We start from the raw sequence: 22,622 nt of genomic DNA on the forward strand, positions 1-22,622 counted from the left end.
AAGGGGGACCCAAGTGGGTTGATGCTGCTGGCTTTGGTGGCCAGCTTTTATTGCATTTGGCCATGCTCACATCCTGCTGATTGGTCCATTTTACAGAGTGCTGATTGGTCCGTTTTTACAGAGTGATGATTGGTGCACTTACAAACCATTAGCTAGACACAGAGAACTGACTGGTGCATTTTTACAGAGAGGTGACTGGTGCGTTTACAAACCTTTAGCTAGACACAGAGCACTGATTGGTGCATTTTTACACAGTGCTGATTGGTGCGTTTACAAACCTTTAGCTAGACACAGAGCACTGATTGGTGCGTTTTTACAGAGTGCTGATTGGTGCATTTACAAACCTTTAGCTAGACACAGAGTGCTGATTGGTGCCTTTTTACAGAGTGCTGATTGGTGCATTTACAATCTTTAGCTGGACAAAAAGTGCTGATTGGTACATTTTTACAGAGTGCTGATTGGTGGATTTACAATCCTTTACTTAGACACAGAATGCTGATTGGTGCGTTTACAATCCTTTAGCTAGACAGAAAAATTCTCCAAGTCCCCAACCGACCCAGAAGCCCAGCCAGCTTCACCTCTCAATTCTACTATAAAGAGAATTATTGTAGCACTATTATTAGTGCATTTTTACAGAGTGCTGATTGGTGCATTTACAAACCTTTAGTTAGACACAGAGCGCTGATTATGTAGCTATTATTGTAGCACTATTCACAACAGCAAAGACTTGGAACCAACCCAAATGCCCATCAATGATCGACTGGATAAAGAAAATGTGCACATGTACCCATGGAATACTATGCAGCTATAAAAAAGAATTAGTTCATGTCCTTTGAAGGGACATGTGTCAGCAAGATAACACAGGAACAGAAAACCAAACACCATATGTTCTCACTCATAAGTGGGAGTTGAACAATGAGAACACATGGACACAGGGAGAAGAACATCACAGAATGGGGCCTGTCGGGGGGTGAGGGGCTAGGGGAGGGATAGTGTAAGAGAAATACCTAATGTAGATGATGGGTTGATGGATGCAACAAAGCACCATCACATGTGTCTACCTGTGTAACAAAACTGCACGTTCTGCACATGTATCCCAGAACTTAAAGTATGATTAAAAAAAAGAATATTATCATAATGGCACTGGGTGAGGCAAAGATGTTTCTTAAAATAATAAAAAGCACTAGCCATAAATAATACACTGATTAATAAAACTAAGAGAATCTGTTCATCTAAAACACATTATTGAGATCGTGTAAAAGCAAAAATTTATAGAAGATACTAAAATTTTATATGTATTTTTATATATGTACATATATGCCTGTGTGCATGTGTATATAACTGAAATACAGAATATATGGAAACTACAAATTCATTTTTAAAATACAAACATATCAGTGAAAGCTGGGGGAAAATACATGAAAAGAAACTTCATAAAAGACATAGTTAAATGATCAATAAACACATAAAATGGTGTTCCAAAAAAACAATAAATAGCTGGGTGCAGTGGCACTGCAATCCAGTCTGGGCGACAGAGGGAGTCCCCATCTCAAAAGACAAACAAAAATCAATACATAAAAACAATTTTTTTAAAAGGTGCTTGATCTCATTAATCAGCAGAGAAATGCGAGTGTAGACATAAGGAGAGATCACTGCACCCCCATCAGAGTGGCTGGAATGAAAGACTAACTGTATTGTGAGTGTTCGAATGTGACACAGCTGGAACCTACGAATATTTCTGGACCCCCACTCCCACACAGACACCTGAGGCTGTGGCTGAAAGGTCAGATAGAATCCCGGCAAAGAGTTCCTTCAGAATTGAGATCAACCAACCAAGGAAAACACCCCAACCCGGGACGAGACAGAGTTCTCAAGGTCACGTGGCCTCCCTCATGGCTGACACAGAGTTCCCTGAGTCCCACCATAGGCTTAGAGAATCCGAGGAATAGCACCCCATTCCCCCGTGGCACCAGGACAGAGTACCCACAGATAATAATTTTAAAAACCCAGCATCAAGAGAAAGTATCTGGTAAGCGTCCACATTGGGGATAAGCAGATCCAAAGAAAAGGCAAAACATCCTAGCTGAGAGGGAGCGACATCCAATGACAAATGCGCCCCACGGCCAACATCAGCAACCAAGGAAGAGTCCCTTGGGGGTTGAGATAAAGCCCCCAACAGTGACCCCACAGGGCTGCGATCATGCGTCTGGGGCACAACCACCACCACCACGTTCCATGAGCAAATATAGAGTCCCCAAGGCAGAGTTCCCCCTCAGGACTGCGACTGAGCAGGAAGGAAACACCACTGCACCCGAGGCCAACACAGGCAACCAAGGCATGGTCCCCAACCCCAGGGCTCAGGTCATTTCAGTAGGAAAAGTCCCTAGCATCACCGAGAGGGAGCCCCCAAAGAAAACCCCCCTGCCCCACAACATAGCCGAGAAGGAGTGCCCAAGGAAAACGCTCCCCCATGGCTAACACAGGTGCCCATGGCAGTGTCCCCAGAGCAAAGCCACTTCCCCAAGGGAGCCCTACCACACACCGGACAGAGAACACCACAGAAAAGACGCTTTCCGAGGAAAAAGGACACTTTCTGGGGCGAAATTAAAGCATCCAGGGAAAAACTGCCCACTCACAGTCCTGACCTTGCTGGAGGAGAGACAGTGGCACCTCACAAAATGGCAGTGAAGCTGTAGCGCCTCCCCACTGGTGGCACTTTCTAGAAACCCGCCCTCCTTGTGGAAAATGTGCCCCCTAGGGTACCTGGGAGTGATGTGCATGGGGAGGCGTCTCACCAGAAGCACTGATCCCGTTCTGCCAAAGGGGAATAGAAGGAAGAGAAATAACCAGCCACAGCGTGCCTGCCCCAGCCCAACACTGGGAACCTGTTGGGGGCGCCAGAGTCCTGAGGAGAAGTCTCGTGCTCCAGAGAACCAGGAAACGCAGCCCTCCCCTTCGCTGACTCTGGCGCCCTCTACAGGCGACCTTCAGTAACAACTGCACAGCAACATAAGCAGCGGAACGAAGAACCTTCTCACACAGTGGGATGAAATTGCCTGGGTAACATAGTGAGATCCCGTCTCTACAAAGCAACCAATCAATGAACCGAAAAAAAAAAAAAAAAAAAAAAAAAAATTAACTGGGCATGGTGGCGCGCGCCTGTGGTCCCAACTACTCGGGAAGTTGAGGTGGGAGGATCGCTTGAACCCAGGAGGCGGAGGTAGCAGTGAACCGAGATCGTGCCACTGCACTCCAGCCTGGGCGAAAGAAGAGACTCCATCTATAAAAAAGAAAAAAGACAAGAAAAAGAAACAACAAACTGAAATTTTCATTTGAGGGGGTTGTGTTTTAAAGTCAACCCCGACCGGGCACAGTGGCTCACGCCTGTAATCTCAGCACATTTGGAGGCCGAAGCGGCTGGATCACCTGAGGTCAGGAGTTCGAGACCAGCCTAGGCAACATGATGAATCCCGTCTCTACTAAAATTACAGAAAATTAGCTAGGTGTGGTGGCGTGCACCTCTAGTGCCACCAGCTACTTGGGAGGCTGAGGCAGGAGAATCGCTTGAACCAGGGAGGTGGGGTTTGCAGTAAGCTGAGATCACGCCACTGCACTCCAGCCTGGGTAACGGGCTCTCTCTAAAAATAAAAATAAAAATAAATTAATAAATAAATAAAAGTCAACCTCTGTCTGTTAAAGGTAACCATTATTGTTAATTGATAAGAAAAATGAGGGCCCCAGTGCGGTGGCTAACACCTGTAATCCCAGCATTTTGGGAGGCCAAGGTGAGTGGATTCCTTGAGCCCAGGAGTTCAAGAGCAGCCTGGGCAGCATGGTGAAACCCCGTCTCTACACAAAATACAAAAATTAGCTGAGCATGTACCTGTGGTCCTCGGTACTTGGGAGACTTGAGACCAGGAGTTTGAGGCTGCATTGAGCTTTGATCACACCACTGCACTACAGCCTGGATGACAGAGTGAGACTGTCTTAAAAAAATAGAAAGAAAGAAAAATGAAAGGAGGGGAAACGTTATTATATTGCATCTATTAATCATTTTAATCTAGAACTTTGTATATTTTTCTATCTTTTTTATTTTTTTGAGACAGAGTCTGGCTCTGTCACCCAGGCTGGAGTATGGTGGCATGATCTTGGCTCACTGCAACCTCCGCCTCCCAGATTCAAGCGATTCTCCTTCCTCATCCTCCTGAGAAGCTGAGATTACAGGCATGCACCACCATGCCCGGCTGATTTTTGTATTTTTAGTAGAGACGGTGTTTCACCACATTGACCAGGCTGGTCTCAAACTCCTGACTTTAAGTGATTTGTCTGCCTTGGCCTCCCAAAGTGCTGAGATGCCAGGTGTGAGCCACCATGACCGGCTCATTTTCCCACTTTCACAACTCATTTTAAGTGCAGCAAAATTTACTTGAATTGTCCATAGTGGTAAAAAATATTAGTGAAATTTTTAGAGTTTTAATGGAACAAGCAGTTTCACTCTTGACACAATTATTTGGAAGGGATTACTTTGCTGGTTTTGTAATTCAAAAGTTATGTTTGTAAAAAAATTAAAATTGAAACTAAAAAATATAGCCAGGCATGGTGGTGGGCACCTGTAATCCCTGCTACTCAGGAGGCAGAGGCAGGACAATCACTTGAACCTGAGAGGCACAAGCTTCAGTGAGCAGAGATCACGTCACTGCACTTCAGCCTGGGCAACAAACGGAGACTCTGTCTCAAAATAAATAAATAAATTAAAATTAAAATTAAAAATTATGTTTGGTAAGTACCCTGTTAGAAGAGAGTCATTTTCAGTATTACAACTTCCTAGCCTATTGTGTTAATATTTGCCTGGACTTCAGAACCTTCATAGAACACATTTTCTTTTGGAATATATTTGATTGATAAGAAAGCTTCAATATTGTTTTCACTTCGATATAGGAACACAGTTGTTTTGTTTCTTCTAGTGCTATCAAAATGAAATACTCATTTTTGCATTAAAAAATCCCACCACAGCAGTACTCATATGCGTATTTGATTGAATAACCATGAGACTGGATTCTTGGAGGGGCATAATTAGAATCCTGCCTACCACACAAGCCACAAGTGGACAGCTGCATATGACAGTCCTGACTGGGACAGCCCTGAAGGACAGTGGTGATGGGACATCCTCCCAGAGGGAAGAACTTTGAGCAGTGCACCTTCTTAGAGGAGACATATCCAGACATGTAAGTATGTATCATGCATAGGCTGTGTCCCACTTATTAGCTGAATTGTCAGGGACTTTGAGGACACATGATTAAAAATTTGTGACAAGGAGGTCTGAGAAAAAAAACAAATATATGGACAGACCTTTGCAAATGGACATACAATGTGAAGATATTGGGGTCTCATGAGAGTTCTCAGCAAAGGTTATCCTCAGCAGAGCAGAATTTTAATAATTGGATGGATAAGGTACTTATTATCTAGATATTAATCAGCCTCTTTCCCCAACGCTTGTGTCACAATCTTATGGACTCAACAAACAAAGTGGTCAAACTGTCAGGGATGGAGATTATGTGCAGTAGCATGGACTTCCACTCACCATTTCAAACCTGGCTATGGTCATTGCTGAGTGAACAAACTTCCAGGAATGGAGACCAACTCTAAGTCCCCAATTTGGCCCCAGACTTCAGAATGATCTGACAGCCACTAGTTGGCATGTGGATTACAATGGATCACTTCTACTATAAAAAGAGAAGTGCTTTCTTCTTACCTGAACAGACATTTAGTCTAGATATGGATTTTCCTTCCCACGTGCAGTGCTTTGAGAAAACCAATATTTGTATCTTGGCATCCAAAATTCTAGAAAGAGCCAGTTCCTCAAGTTCCTAGGGTTATTCATTCTGGAGACTTTAGTATACACTGCGAGAAAACCTGTAGGCCATCCACCAGAATGCCCAAGTGGAGTCACTCTTAAACAATGAGCCCTGCATGTTCCCAGAAACTCTAATTATCAGGAAGAAGTTTACTATGGTAGCCACTTCTCCACCCAGGACAATTGGAGAATGGCAGATATTAGGGACTATGAACTCTGTAAAAGCTGTAGAAGACTGCAGTAAAGAATCATAGTTACAGAACCAAAAGTGCCAGTCTTCTATTTTGGATGTTGTACAAAGAGGATATACAATTAATAAAGTGGTCAAGGAACAGGTGTCTGCTTCAATACCAAAAACTAACATAGAAACCTGTAAAGGTGTCCAAGTAAGTAATCCTCTTCATGTATATCTGGTTAAGATTCAAAACCGAAGCTTGCTTTTGGGTTTCTCACTTGGGTATAATTGCATAATGCCGGTTTGGGCTTCTAGTGAACCTGTCACCCAGATAGTGAAGAGAGTATCCAATAGGTAGTTTTTCAACCCTCTAACCCGCACCCTCCCTCCCCTCCACCTCCCTTTTGGAGTCCTCAGAGTCAATGGTTTCTACCTTTATGTTCATGTGTACCCATTGTTTAGCTCCCACATATGAATGAGAACATGCAGTATCTCATTTTCTGACTATCTGATTTTGTTTCTGCGTTTCATTTAAAACTGAAGTTTTCGCCGGACACAGTGGCTCACACCTGTAATTCCAGGATTTGGAAGGCAGAAGTGGGTGGATGGCTTGAGGTCTGGAGTTCCAGACAAGGCTGGTCAACATGACGAAACTACAGCTCTACCAAAAATGCAAAAAATAGCTGGGGCCTGGCGCAGTGGCTCGCGCTTGTAATTCCAGCACTTTGGGAGTCTGAGGTAGGCAGATCATTCGAGGGTCAAGAGTTTGAGACTAGCCTCACCAACATGGTGAAACCCCGTCTCTACTAAGAAATACAAACAATTAGCCAGGCGTGATAGTGTGTGACTATAATCCCAGCTACACAAGGAGGCAGAGGCAAGAGAATTGCTTGAACCTGGGAGGTGGAGGTGGCAGTGAGCCAAGATTGCACCATAAACTTAATCAAATTGTTGTTCCAACTATAGCTGCTGTACTATAGGTGGTTTTGTTGTGTCAGCAACTGTGACATCCCTGGGAACCTGATATATAATCTTGATTAGGTGAATGTTTTGTTTTCTTTCAGTAATTGTCATAAACAAGAGTTTGGGTTCAGCTAGAGAGGAGAGCAATGTACTATGTACTCTCCTATATACAATGTACAATGTACTAAATCTCCTATTTCAAGCTTGTATCAACTCTCTAGGTTTATATCCTAAATCAGTCCCTAGGGACCATGACCACCTTTCTCTTAAACCAGATGTGACACCATTCTTTGCCCTGATGACACTATGCTGACTGAGCAGGAGGTAGCAACTAATCCAGACACATTAGAAACACACCTGCAAGACATTATGTGGGAAATAATTGCCACACAAAATCAGGGTCTTCTGAGTGAAACATTTAACAATCTAGTAGTCTGGCATGTCAAGATGGTGCTCATAAGGTGAACAGCAAGTTCCTGCATCTTGCCTTTCTTACCACTAAACAAGGAACACACAACCAAGTTGCATAATAGATGCTTGCTTTAGCATGTACCTCAATGTTGTGCGGTATCGTGACCCATTGACAAGTGCCTGAAACCCTGCTAGCATAGATCGGGTGCAGAAAAAGAGAAGCTTCCCTAGTCCTGCACCTGTGGTCTCATGTGGAGTTCCCTGTGACCAGTTGACTAGAAAATAAAAAACATGCCTGATTTTCATTTGTTACTTCAGAATATGCAGGCACTACATGTATTAAGTTTGTTACTACTGCAAAAGAAATTATCCCCAATTTAGCAGCTTAAAACAACACAAATATATAAGCAGTTCTGTAGATCAGAAATTCATGCAGCCTGGATTGGTTTCTCTGCTTAGGATCTCACAAAATCAAAGTTAAGGTATCAACCAGGCTGCTGACTAACTGAGGACTCAGAGAGAAACTGTTTTCAAGCTCATTTGAGTTACGGGCAGGTCTAACTTCTTACAGTTGTAGAACTGAGGTAGCCGTATACTCATGGTCTTGGCTGAGGCCACTCTAAGCTACTTGAGCCACCTCCATACCTCCTTAGGTGCACCCTTCTATCTTCTAAGCAGTAATGGTGCATCATGATTGTGGTGACTGACATAAAGATCATTCATGGGTTTGGCAACATGAACTTTCATTTACAAGGTCCATCTCACTACAGCCACTGCTCACTATTCAATCTGCCAGCAGCAGAGACCAACACTGAGTCCCCAGTATGGCACCACGTCCCAGAGTGGTCACTCAGCTTCCAGGTAGCACTGTAATTACTTGGATCTGCTTCCAAAATTGAAGGGGCATCATTTTGATCTTGCTCAAATAGACACTTACTATGCATATGGATTTTCATTCCCAACCATGGTACTTCAAGAAAACCAATACTGTGATATTAGAAAAGGCTGTATCCACCATCGTGGTATCCCATACTGCAACAGTTTTCAACATGAAACTCACATGACAGGAAATGAAGTATGGGAATGGGCTCATGCTAATGGATTTCACTAGTCTTGTGATGTTCTTCAGCATCCTGAAGTGGCTGGCTCAATAGAACACTGAAGGATCTTTTAAAGCCCGAGTTGTAGTTGCAGCTTTGTGGCAGTGCTTTGTGGGGCTTGGCTGACAATCTAGAAAGTGGCAAAGCTGAATCCCAGCATCACGTATATGGAACTCTTTCTCCCACAGCCACATCCATGACTTCAAAAATGAAGGAGGCAATATGTGGGCCTTCTCTCACTATTACTCCTGGGTATCTAGTAACAAAATGTTGCTTCTTACGCTCAAGAAGCAAACTGTGCTGTCAAGCAGCCAACTTTTGGCTCTGCTGGACTAGAGGACTTAGTTACACATTGAGGAATTTTTTCAACAGGGGAAACCAAAGTGATTGCATCAAAATGAAAGTTGTGTCTGGCCAAGTGCCATGGCTCACACCTGTAATCCCAGCACTCTGGGAGGCCAAGGTGGGCAGATCACCTGAGGTCAGGAGTTGGAGACCAGCCTGCCCAATATGGTGAAACCCCATCTCTACGAAAAATACAAAAGTTAGCTGGATGCGGTGGTGCGTGCCTGTAGTCTCAGCTACTCGGGAGTCTAAAGCTGGAGAAACGCTTGAATCTGGGAGGCGGAGGCTGCAGTGAGCCAAGTTTGCACTCCAGCTGGGGTGACAGACAGAGATTCTGGGGGAAAAAAAAAAAGTCATGTCTGCAAGTTGACCAATTTGGACTGTTCATTCTTCTCAACCAAGAGACAAAGTAGGGGGTCTGCTACTGGCTGAGATTGGGTTCCTACTATACTAGGGGCTAAGAAAAGAGTATGTCTGGTATGTCTAGAGAGCTCCTTAGTCCTCCCATGTTTTGCGATTAAAGTTAATGGAAAATTAAAGTAATCCCATCCAGGCAGAATATCTAATGGTTCAGACTTGTCAGTAATGAAGGTTTGAGTCATCCTGCCAGGTCAAGCACCATGACCAACTGACATGCTATCTCAGGGCAAAGGGAATGCGAAATGGGTAGTGAAAGAAGGTAGTTAAAAATACCAGCTACAACAATGTGAGCTGCTGCAGAAACCACGACTGTAATAATATTTATCTAATGGGTTAATAACATCTACCAGCACAGGTGGGAATACAAAACAACCAAAAAACAAGTTATCCTTTCAAATGAAATGCTTAGGGAAAAAGAACAACTTTTACTAACAGAAATTTCTTAGCCTCTGGAAGGCCATTTGATTCAGCAACATGTGCCAGGAGACTTCAGCAATATCCTGCTCCATTGTAGAAAACAGCAATCTGATCCTTTTCTCTCCTCATTCATTAATGAGATTATGCATTTGGGATGTGATAGTCCTCCATGGACAAATGTGATAGTCCTCCATGGACAAGTACTCTCAAATCATACGTTTCAGTTTCTTCTCAAGGTGCAGAATTATGTCTCGTCTTATATAACTGAAAAGAAAGAGACATGTCATTAACCAAAAGATAGCCAAACAATCTATCCTGTAGGAAGCACTGTGGGCGATAAAAAAGATGAAGTAACAGTCGGCATGGAAATAGAAATGTACCTGCATGGTAAGAGGTAGTCTAGCTGGCAATAACAAATGCTGGGGAGGGTGTGGAGAAAAGGGAACCTTCACCCACTGTTGGTGGGAATATAAGTTACTACAACAACTATGAAGAACAGTTTGGAGGTTGCTCAAAAAACTAAAAATGGAGCTATCATATGATCCAGCAATCCCACTGCTGGGTATATACCCGAGAGAAAGGAAGTCAGTGTACTGAAAAGATATCTGCCCTCCCATGTTTGTTGCAGCACCATTCACAGTAGCCAAAATTTGGAAGCAACCTAAGTGTCCACTAACAGATGAATGGATAAAGAAAATGTGGCACATATACACAATGGAGTACTGTTCAGCAATGAAAATAATGAGATTCAGTCATTTGCAATAACATGGATGGAACTGAAGGTCATTATGTTACGTGAAATAAGCCAGGCACAAAGAGACAGTCTTCGCATGTTCTCACTCATTGGTGGGAGTAAAAATGTTAAATAACTGAACTAATGGAGATAGAGAGTAGAATGATGGTTACCAGAGGCTGGGAAAGTTAGTAGGGGTGGGGGAAAGTGGGGATGATTAATAGGTAGAAAAATAGAATAAATAAGATGCAGTATTTCATAGCACAACAGGGTGACTATAGTCAGTAATAATTTAATCGTACATTTAAAAATAATGAAAAGTATATAACCAGATTGTCTGTAACACAAAAGATAAATGCTTGAGGTGATAGATACTCCATTTACCTTGATGTGTTTATTACACATTGTTGTCTGTATCACAGTATCTCATATACCCCAGAGGTGATCGACCAAATACAAAGAGTGTCAACTGAAGGAGAATGCACACCTCAGACTATGGTAAGAATGGAAGTCTCCATAGGCTTAAAAAAATGAGTTAGATTCAGATAACATTAACCTAAGTAACTGTGGAGACAGGCATAACTATGAGTGAGGGCCGGGGTTTGAGAAATTCATGACACGGGCTGTTCCCCCACGCTCACCCCCAGTACTGTGTTGGGCCCAAGTGCTTAAAGAAATTGAACAGTTCCTATTTCTACCCACCTTACTGCTTCCTTGATGATGGATTCAAAATATTGTCCCTTGACTTCTATAGGTGCTTGCAGTCCTTCAAGATATTTAAAGATTTTTTCATGTTCTGAAGATGTTAAAAAAAACTTCAGTATTATAAAATATAAGGAAGAATAGAAGTGAATCTTGGTTAATCTATACCTCAGCAATCAGGTTTCATAGGCTAAATGTTTTAAATGCTTAAATAAAGATACCTGCACATATGAAAACTAAATTTAAAAAAGACACCTGCATTTACATAGGAATGAAATTCTTTTAATCAAAACCAAGTAAGAAAATAAAAGAGAAGGTGTACCATATTTTAGTCAAAGAAGAGAGGACCCACCATAAATTATGAGCAAACTCAACTCTGGCAAAGAATGAGCCTCAGCAGATAACATGGATATCTTCTCAATCACAGAAAGAGAGACTTCCTAGAGATTTTTTTTAAAAAACAGACTTTTTTTTTTGAGATGCAGTCTTGCTCTGTCACCCAGGCTAGAGTGCATTGGTGCGATCTCGGCTCACTGCAACCTCCGCCTCCAGGGTTCAAGTGATTCTCCTGCTTGAGCCTCCCAAGTAGCTGGGATTAAAGATGTGTGCCACCACACCCAGCTAATTTTTTGTATTTTTAGTACAGATGGGGGTTTCACCATGTTGGTCAGGCTGGTCTGGAACTCCTGACCTCATGATTCACCGGCCTCAGCCTCCCAAGGTGCTGGGATTACAGATGTGAGCCACAGCGGTCAGCCCCAAACAGACATTCTTATACTACTTTCTTAGTTCAGAGTGTAGAATATCCTTCACTAATTTACCTTTTATTTCAGCATTAATATCTTTTTGGATTTTTGAAAAAGGGAGTATTTCTGTGACTTTTAAGTCATCTCCAAAGAATTTGCTGGTAATGATTCCTCCTACAGGTGCATTGCTACCAGGTTTCCGCATAGGCGCATCTTCCTGAAACCAGTGAAGTCATCAATCCGACAATCCAATTAGCTGAGTGAAATACCATCTCCTGCTACAAGCTCTGTTGAAACAGATTTTGACAAAAAGCCATCAGTTGGAGTTTGACCACTTTATTTCCCCTCCACATAGACATCATGAATGACAGATCTAGAAACCAAACTGAGAAGCTGAGCTGTGAGATATGTGTGTTTCATCACCCCTACGGGTACATCTATGTGCTCCTCCGTTTCTAGGGAATTATTTATTTTATAATCGGGAGGACATACCACGGGGAAACCCCAGGCCTGACGAACTGAGGCCAGGATACCTAATACAATAAAACCACCTCTTATTTTCTGACCCTATGAATACATATGGAAGCCAAGTAAGACAGCACAACTCTAACACACACAGATCCCTGGTACTCATGGGTTAGTGTCAGCTTGCTCTGCTTTACTAGTTGAAAGCAGCAAGTCTCAGTTGACATCATGACTTCTCAAATTCACATACAACCTGTCATGCTTTACTAAGCTGGAAGCCAGATAACTTGGATACACCTCAAGCGGCCTCCTCTCTACATCAAATATATTCTGAGAAAATAGAGGCGGTCATTAATGCTGAAAGTTCTATAAGCACTCCATCACCAAAAATCCCTTTTAGTATATGATCTTCATCATCCTTCTTTTCTGCCTCAGAAAAGTGACTTTTTTCTCACTCCAGGCCTGTCACCTCTTTCATTTATTCATCATCTGTGGTAGGCAGCATGCCAGGAGCTGGGGATCAGCAGTAAGCAGCCAAGAGAGCAACGTTCCCTGCCCTTGTGGAGCTCACAACCTCATGGGGCAGTCAGACAGTACATGCACAATGAGTAAATGAGCAAATGAGCAAATGAAACAAGCAGCGCTAGGCTGGTGTTGGGGAAGCCGTCCACGGGCCTGCAGGAGACAGCAGCAGAGGTTGCCTCAGGGGTTGCCAATGGTTGGGCAGGGTCTTCTGAAGAGGTGCCATTGGGCAGGGCTTGGAGGAAGAAGCAGAGCCGCCTATGCAGAGGCAGACGGGGAGCTCTAGGCTGCGGTGAGGCCAACGGGTATGGGCTGGAGTGGGGATGGACCGGGCACTATGGGGTGAAGGAGAGAAGCAAAGAGAGCCAGGAGATGGATGGGGCCCCTGTTAGGAGAGGGTGATGGAGGCCAGGCCATGCAGAACCTCCCAGACTAAAGCGGGTTCACCATCTGTTCTGAGTGCTTAGGGGAGTTGAGAATGGGTTCTCACGACCAACATGACATTATGTGATTTACATGCTAACATGATGACCTGGCTGCAGGGTTGGAGGGTATGTGTTCGATGGGGGCAATAATGGGAAACACGGAGATATCACAGTAGCTCAGTGATTGATCATGGCTACTGTGATAGTAGTAGTAGAGTGGAAAAGAAGAGAGAGAAATGCTTGGATTCAGAAAATTTTTAAAATATATAGAGGAGACAAGAAAAAGAAAGGTAGAAAAAAGAATGCCTGTAATCCCAGCACTTTGGGAGGTTGAGGTGGGTGGATCACCTTAGGTGAGGAGTCTGAGATCAGACAGGCTGACATGTTGAAGCCCCATCTCTACTAAAAATGCAGAAATTAACTGGGCCTGGTGGCTGGTGCGTATAACCCCAGCTACTCTGGAGGTTGAGACAGGAGAATTGCTTGAACCCTGGAGACGGAGGTTGCAGTGACCCAAGATGGCCCACTGCACTCCAGCCTGGCCTACAAGAGAGAAACTCCATCTTTAAAAAAAAAAAAAAAAAAAAAAAAAAGATAAGGATTAAGGACAAGAAATTTTAAAAGAAGATTTTGGAAAATGAAAATCCTAGAAAATTTCCATGAAGGATCGAGTGAACAACTGTCAAATGCTGCTGAGAAATTAGTGGCAATGTCAGCCAAAACTGTTCACCTTGACTAGGACAGTTTCAGTGGAGAAGAAGGGGCAGGAGGCTGACTGCACTGGATAGATCATGAAGAGGAGGTGAGGACAGGCTTATTTACCCCTTTCCTCTGCCATGGCAGAGCCTTCAATAAGGCTCTCTTGCTCCTTGTTTCCTTACCAACAGAGCCATCTTCTGCCTTTTCTGAGATGATGAACTATCAGATTCCCTGGGAGGTTTAAACACGTTTTGAGGTTCTGTAGCAACCTTCTCTGCTTTATCAGGCATTGTTTCTGGAAAAACATCAATGAACATATTCCACTTATAACAAAAAATCTAACAATCACAAAATGGCAAACAGTCTGCATATGTGTATACAACCAAGAATGTGAATCATTAACTTGACATTTAATCATGAGCCAAAATACCAAGTCTCAGCAAACACTCTGTTCTCAGGAAAAGAAACCTAATTTTAATGCATGCTAAGTAAAAAAAAGAGAAGAAAAATGACAAAACGAAAACCAATCAGAATGCTTGTGGAATAAGCAGCTCTCATCAACCAAAAGTAGATAAAAATATTATTACCTCTTTGAAGATGGATAAACCAATGTGTATCAATCCTTGTTAGGAAAAATAATTCCTTTTCTTTGTCCTCATTCTAGGAGATTGATACAAACCTGATAACATTTGACAAGGACATGAAAGAAAAACTACAAGATCAAGCCAAAAATACAAGCCAAGATCACCCCTGAATTCAGACACAAAAATTCTAAACTAAAGGTTACCAAATAAAATCCAATAATACTTAAAAGGGACTCCATCAGCCATGGTGGAGTATATTGCATAAAGGCAAGAACGATTTTAACATTTGAAATCAATCAATGTAATGCACCACATTAAAAACAACAAAGATACAGGGAAGCACCACATGATCATTATTATAGATGGGTGGATGTTTAAAATCTATTCATGATAAAAACGATCAGCATCTTAGAAAAAAGGGCAGTGCTGGACATGGTGGCTCACACCTCTAATCCCAGCATTTTGGGAGGCCTAGGCAGGCAGATCACAAGGTCAGGAGATTGAGACCATTCTGGCTAAAATGGTGAAACCGTGTCTCTACTAAAAATACAAAACATTAGCTGGGCATGGAGGCATACACCTGTAGTCCCAGCTACTTGAGAGGCTGAGGCAGGGGAATCGCTTCAACACGGGAAGCAGAGGTCGCAGTGAGTCAAGATCATGCCACTGCACTCCAGCCTGGGTGACACAGCGAGACTCTGTCTCAAAAAAAAAAAAAAAAAAAAGAAAGAAAGAAAAGAAAAGAAAAATGGGCTACTTTCTCATTCTGGTAAGCATATGTACAAAAAAAATAGTGAAAATAGTGAATGCCATAATTTATAGTGAAATATCAGTATTTTCTCCCTGAGTTGAAAGCAAGACAAAGATGTCCACTATCCATTCAACAATTAACTGGAGGTTCTAAAAGGTACAGTAGCATCAGGAAAATATAATAGGTTTAAAATTTGGAAAGAAATAAAACCTTCATTATTCACAGATGGCATTGTTCTGTACATAGAAAATGTAAAAGAATAAAATCAAGTCACTAGATATAATAAAAACCAATGGTATTTCTTTATTATTAATAGCAACAAATAATTAGAATGTGAAATTTCAAATGTCATAAAAAGTTAAAAAATCAAATACTTAGGAATAAATCTAATCAAGATGTGCTAGAGCACTACACAAAAATTATAAAACATCACTGAGAGAAATTCAAGACTGCAGTAAATGGAGAGAATATTCTTTCAATGGAATCTAAGACATTATTAAGAGACATTATAGTTAATTCTCTCAGAATGATCATAGCAATCATATTTAAAATTCCACCACGTTAACAAAATTTTTTCTGAAATTGACAGACAATTGTTTTAAGTATATGCAAATTGAAGATTTGGTAAAGCTAAGACAATCTTTAAGAAAAAGAACTAAGTTGGTAGATATACACCACTAAATATGAGATTTACTATAAAGGTAGAGTAATTAAAACAGTGTGGTATTGGAGCAATGACAGGCAAATACACCAACAACAGAGGACACAGAGGCCAGAAACAATCTGGAAATGGAAAATAGCTAGATTTACCACAGAAGAGCTCCTGTAAATCATTGTGGAAAGACTAGTGCTTTTAATAAATGCACTTCATAAATGTAGGGAAAATACAAACTTTGACTCTTACTCCATCCCACTTCAGAAAACGTTATTAAAGATAGTGAATCCAGTAAAAAATATCAGATATTAGCTTTACAGCTTTAGAATAGGCCAAGGTGTTTTTGATTAGGATAAAAAAGCTCTAACCATAAAGAGTACATTCTTCAATTAGACATAATTAAATGTAAAATTTCTATTTCTCAAAAGACACTCTTAAGAGAGTGGAAAAGCAAAGCATAGATGTAGATTACATATTATATAATGTATAGTATAGGTTATATATAAAAATATACATCAATCATATAAATATATTAATATATAAATATATATTGATATATAATTATATATAATTGTCAGATACATAAATATAATATGTAATTATATATAATAAATCTAATATATACTATATTTATATTTATATAAATATATAATTATATATGTAATTGTCAGATATATAAATATATATAATTATATATTATATGTATTATTTATATTATATATTATATATAATATATATCTGACAACAACTGAGTGGAATCCAGAGTATATCCAGAACTACAAATCAATTTTAAAAAACAAATATCGCAATAAAATTTGGGGGGAAAAGCTGAATATGCACTTCATAAGAGTCATACTCAAATATATCTTTAATAATCACATAAAATATACCCGGACTCTGACTTTACTCCATTCCATGAAAATTTATTTGAGGTGAATAGGAGATCTAGAAGAAAACTTAGAATATTATCGTCATGGCATTGGGGGAGACAAGGGTTTTCTCTTAAAATAATAGAAATTTCTAGCCATAAACAATAGTCTGATTAATAAGATTAAGAGAATCTGTTCATCTAAAACACATTATTGAGATAGTGTAAAAGCAAAACAGATTTGTAGAAGACATTAAAATTGTATATGTATTTTCATATATGCCTGTGTGCATGTGTGTATAACTGAAACCCAGAATATATGTAAACTACAAATCCATTTTTAAAATACAAACACCTCAAAAAAATTTGGCAGAAAAGACCTGAAAAGGAACTTCCTAAAAGACATGGTTAAATGACCAATAAACACATAAAAAAGTGCTTCGAAAAAAATCAATAAATAGCTGGGCACGGTGGCTCACGCGTGTAATCCTAGCACTTTGGGAGGCCGAATTGGGCAGATCACTTGAGTCCTGGAGTTCGAGACCAGCCTGGGCAATTTGGGGAAACCTTGTTTCTACCAAAAAATACAAAGATTAGCCAGGCTTGGTGGCATGTGCTTGTTGTCCCAGCTACTGAGGCACGAGAATCGAGCGAGCCTGGGAGGTCGAGGTTGCAGTGAGCCAAGATCACGCCACTGCACTCCAGCCTGACCTCATCCCAAAAAACTATCAAAAATCAATAAACAAACACTTTTTAAAACAAGTGCTCAATCTCATTAATCAGCACAAAATTGCAAGTGTAGACATAAGGAGAGATCACTGCACACCCACAGAATGACTGGAATGAAAGAATAATTGCACAGTGAGTTGTGTGCATGTGGCGAATCTGGAATCTTCACACATTTCTGGACCCCGATTCCTGCACAGACATCCGAGGCTGTGGCTGAAAGGTCAGATACAACCCTGGGAAAGAGGTCTCTCAGGACTGAGAACCAACCAAGGAAAAGCACCCAACCCCGGAGTGAGACAGAGTTTCCAAGGTCAGCTGGGCGCCCTCATGGCTGACACAGAGTTCCCCGAGTCCCACCACAGGCTCAGAGAATCCAAGGAACAGCAGCCCACTCCCCCGCGGCACCGGGAGACAGCACCCACAGATAATAATTTTAAAAACCCATCACCAAGAGAAAGCGTCTGGTAAGCGTCCCCATCAAGGATAAGCAGAACCAAAGAAAAGCCAGCACATCCTGAGAGCGAGCGACATCCAAGAACAAATGCGCCCCACGGCCGAAAACAGCACCCAAGGAAGAGTCCCTCGCAGGCTGAGATAAAGCCCGCGACGGAGAGTGACCCCACAGGGTGGCGATCATGCCTCCAGGGCACAGCCACTACCACCCCGGTCTCTGAACATAGAGTCCCCAAGGCTGAGTCCCCCCTCAGGGCTGCGACCGAGCGGGGAAGAAACGAGAAACACTGCCACACCCGAGGCTGACACAGACAACCAAGGCAGGGTCCCCAACCCTGGGCTCAGGTTATTTCAGCAGGAAAACTCCCTTGCATCAATGAGGGAGCCCCCAAGAAAAGCCCCCCCTGGCCCCACAACATAGTCGAGATGGGATGCCTAAGGAAAACGCCCCCCACGGTTGACACAGGCGCCCATGGCAGTGTCCTTAGAGCGGAGCCACTTTCCCAGGGAGCCCTACCACACACCCGACAGAGAACACCTCAGAAAAGGCACTTTCTGAGGAAAATGGACAATTTCCGGGGAGAAATTAAAGCATCCAGGGAAAAAATGCCCCACTCACAGTCCTGAAGTTCTGACCTTGCTGGAGGAGCAGCGGCAGCACCTCACAAAATGGCAGTGAAGTTGTGCCTCCCCACTGGTGGAACTTTCTAGAAACTTGCTCTCTGGGAGTTATGGGAAATGTGCCCCCTCGAACGCTTGGGAGTGATGCTTATGGGTAGGCGTCTCACCAGAAGCACCAATCCGGTACGGCTCAAGGGGGTGGAAAGAAGGGAAGCTGCCAGCCATGGCGTACCCTGCCCCAGCCTAACACTGGGAACCTGTGTGGAGCGCCAGAGTCCGGAAGAGAAGCTTCGCGCTCAGCAGGACCGTGGGCGCCAGCCAGACAACCAGGAAGCGCAGCCCTCCCCTTAGCTGACTCTGGTGCTCTCTTTAGGCGGTCTTCACTATCAACTGCACAGTGGACAGAGGCAGAGGAACGCAAAACCTTCTCACACAGCAGGATAAAAAGGTGAATTTGGAGCTGACATGCAAATATATCTTGTCATATATTTCTCTGGCTTTGATATCAGAGTAATATTGACCTCAGAGAATGAAGTAGTGTTCCTCCGCTATTTTTTGGAAGACATTGCTAAGTACTGGTATTATTTCTTCCTTAAATGTTTGTTAGAATTTACACGCGAAGCCATCTTGGCTTGCTTCGTATTTCTGGGCAGATTTTAAATTACTAATTAAATCCCTTTTCATGCTATAGTCCTAATTCGATTTTCTAATTACTATTTATTTATTTATTCATTTATTTTGAGACGGAGTTTTGCTCTTCTTGCCCGGGCTGGAGTGCAATGGCGTAATCTCCACTCACCACAACCTCCGCCTCCCGGGTTCAAGTGATTCTCCTGCCTCGGCCTCCCGAGTAGCTGGGATTGCAGGCATGTGCCACCACGCCCGGCTAATTTTGTATTTTTAGTAGAGACGGAGTTCCTCCATGTTTGTCAGGCTAGTCTCAAACTCCCGACCTCAGGTGATCCACCCGTCTCGGCCTCCCAAAGTGCTGGAATTACAGGCGTGAGCAACTGTGCCCAGCCTGTGTCTTCTTGAGTCAGTAATTTGTCTTCTAGGAATTTTTCCATGTTATCTAAGTTGTTTAGTTTGTTGACGTAAAGTTGTTCAAAATGTATTCCTTTTAATTTCTATAAGGTCAGTATTAATAACCCCTCTATCATTTATGATTTTGATAATCGGTGTAGGCCTTTCTATTTTTCTTGGTCAGTCAAGCTAAAAGATTGTTAGATTTTTTTTCACTTTTTCTGTGAACCAACTTTTGATTTCATTGATTTTTCTGTTTTTAATTTCATTGATTTTCTTCTACTCTAATTTTCATCATTCCCCTCCTTCTGCTTGCTTGTATTAAATACACCATTTTAAAACTTCAGGAATAACAAATGATTTGTTTCATAAAGGAAGATTTGAAACCTTAGACACGTAGAAATGCTTATGATATTGCAAGTAGCAGTCATTTCGACTAGTTAACCAGAAGGAAATTTGGTATGCTGAAACCAAACACGTTTTTTTTTTGTGCCGGGCTTTTATTGATTTTGAAAGTATCAAGTCTAGTTTGTAGGAAGCTGTTTATTGCATGAGCAGTTAATTTTTTAATGTTTTAATATATAGAATGCCGATTTTCACTAAATCCCACAAGTTTTTTTTTTTTCAAGCTTAAAGGAAAGTATGTATTAACCAGCACATACACTATCCTCTTTGTGCTTTGTCTCTGTTAATCCTTATAAGAGCACCACGAGTTAGATGCTGTTTTATGCCCTTTTTATGGAAATAGAATCTTAGAGTGTACATTTAAGTAGCTCTCCCAGGTATAACCAGTTGGAAAAGTGACGGAACCTAGGTCTCTCAGATTCCAGAGATTGCACACACAAATACTATATCACACTGCTTACTGCTGTGAGTTCAGCAGAGAATTCCTTGTTTACACAGAAATAACAAAACTGATAGTATCCAGGAAAATTGGCAACAGTTCACAAACCCTTTTTACCCCCATTTTGGTGATTTTAAGTGGGGTCATCTGTCCACTAAATTAATCAGATCTTAGGCTGGTCACACTTCTGAAATTGTACACCAAGTTTGTATGTAAAGGTACTTTCCCAGGGAAAAATATCTGTAGATGTAATCAAATTATCAAAAGAGGGTTAGGCCCACTACCCAGCATTCCCTGGATGATAAGAGAATGCCATGGAGCCTACACCCTTCCAGTGGGAAGAATAGTGTCGATTTCTTTGTCATTTATGTTCTAGTTTTTAATCAGAGTGTTCTAGTCACACACACATAGTTAACTATGAGGAGTATCTGTGGATGCTGGTTCCTCCACTTCAAACGAGTCAGCCAACTCCAGCTGAAGAACTTTATACTTTGAACTATGTGTTTATAAATGATGGGCAGGTAGGATAACTAGGACAGTGTATGTGCTCATTAATACGTACTTCTCCTTTAAGCCTGAAAAAAAAATGAACTTGTGGAATTCATTGAAAATTGACATTATAAATATTAAAGTTTTAATATTTAGAATTATAGATTTTTAGTTGGGATGGTGGTATGAGGAAGGTCAGCCAGTTCTCCAACTGTGGTGGAAGCATAAGGGAGTCGTTTAACCTAGTGGTGTGAACCTACAGGAAGTAGTGATGGTGGACTGATGGATAAAGGGAGATGATTCTAGATCACGGAACATGATATAGATTCTAGACATGAGATTCTAAACTCTGTTTGGTACCAAGGCGCATATTGCTAAGACAGTCTGTGATCATGTACTCTCAAGAGGATCATATATTTCAGCTGTGTAGTGCCAATTTATGTGCCAGTTATGTTCCAGTTATAAATCAAAATGTTCTAATAACACACATAGTTAATCCTGAGGACTATCTGCAGATGCAGGCTTCTCCATTTCGAATGAGTCAACTAACTCCACCTGAAGAACTTCATACTGTTGCCTATGTGTTTACAAATGGTGGGCCGGTAAGATAAGTCTATTTCTGCCCTAATTGTGACATTCTTGGTATAATTATTTTCTCATTGGAAACATGAATATAAACTATATGTATTAATTCTCTTGATTTAAAAGATACAATATGACACAGGAAAACTTATGTGAACATAAAATGGGAACTTTTTGATCTAAGAGTGGATTGATTGTACCAGGAACTGATGTTTTTAAATTAAATTGAATTTTATTTTATTATTTCTTTCTTTTTTTTTTCTTTGAGACGGAGTTTCGCTCTTGTTACCCAGACTGGAGTGAAATGGCACGATCTCGGCTCATCACAACCTCCCCCTCCCAGGTTCAAGTGATTCTCCTGCCTCAGCCTCTGAGTAGCTGGGATTACAGGCATGCGCTACCACACCCGGCTAATTTTTTGTATTTTTAGTAGAGACAGAGTTTCTCCATGTTGGTCAGGCTGGTCTCGAACTCCCGACCTCAGGTGATCCACCCACCTTGCCTCCTAGAGTGCTGGGATTACAGGCATGAGCCTTCGCGCCTGGCCAAACTGATGTTTTTAATTATCACATTGAATGGTCATAGTTGTTCTGCGGATGTGTATTACTATTTACCGTTTAATAAGAAATCAAGGCTGACAGTGGTCAAAAGGCTTGCCCCACGTGACACATGATAGGAGATACAGCCAAGGTTTGAACGCATATCTTTCTCACTCCAGAGTCTATATTCTTTCCCACTCCCCACAATAACTACTTTAGTATCAAGATTGCATTCTACAGTCTCTGTTTCTGTTATCCAAGTCACTAGTGCTCTGTCTAAAACAATGACTAAGTATTTCTCGTGGAATATGAAGCACTAGGTGATGTTGCCATGATTGGATTGTCCTAATGGAGATCTTAATGTGTTGTGTATGAGAGAGACATACTAACTTCACTATTAAAACATGAAGACAAAGGGAATTGCATCTGCACTCGTGGAAAAGACCGTTGGTATAAGGACGCAAATAGACAATAACCTCTTCTGTAACAAAACCAGACTAAAGTAAT

At 41.6% G+C, this 22,622-nt stretch overlaps 1 protein-coding gene across 6 annotated transcripts in view; it reads left to right on the plus strand.

Annotated features, from left to right (window-relative positions):
• SAGE1 (sarcoma antigen 1) overlaps window positions 1-22,622 on the plus strand; it is a 47,420-nt gene that overhangs the window by 11,048 nt on the left and 13,750 nt on the right. For 4 of the 6 annotated variants that reach the window (XM_028841844.2, XM_077989353.1, XM_077989352.1 and 1 more), the window contains exon 1: window positions 18,731-19,086. The exons of 1 other annotated variant lie outside the window; for it this stretch is intronic. Coding sequence is in view for 1 of the 5 variants with exons in the window: in XM_077989349.1 (XP_077845475.1) it covers window positions 21,510-21,596 (87 nt within the window). In the remaining 4 variants the exon portion in view is untranslated. Of the gene's footprint in view, window positions 1-18,730; window positions 19,087-21,486; window positions 21,597-22,622 lie in introns of those variants that run through there. One more of the 6 variants, XM_077989349.1, reaches the window with a different exon arrangement.

The sequence above is a fragment of the Macaca mulatta genome, chromosome X (genome assembly GCF_049350105.2).
Source record: "Macaca mulatta isolate MMU2019108-1 chromosome X, T2T-MMU8v2.0, whole genome shotgun sequence".
NCBI classification, from domain to species: domain Eukaryota; kingdom Metazoa; phylum Chordata; class Mammalia; order Primates; family Cercopithecidae; genus Macaca; species Macaca mulatta.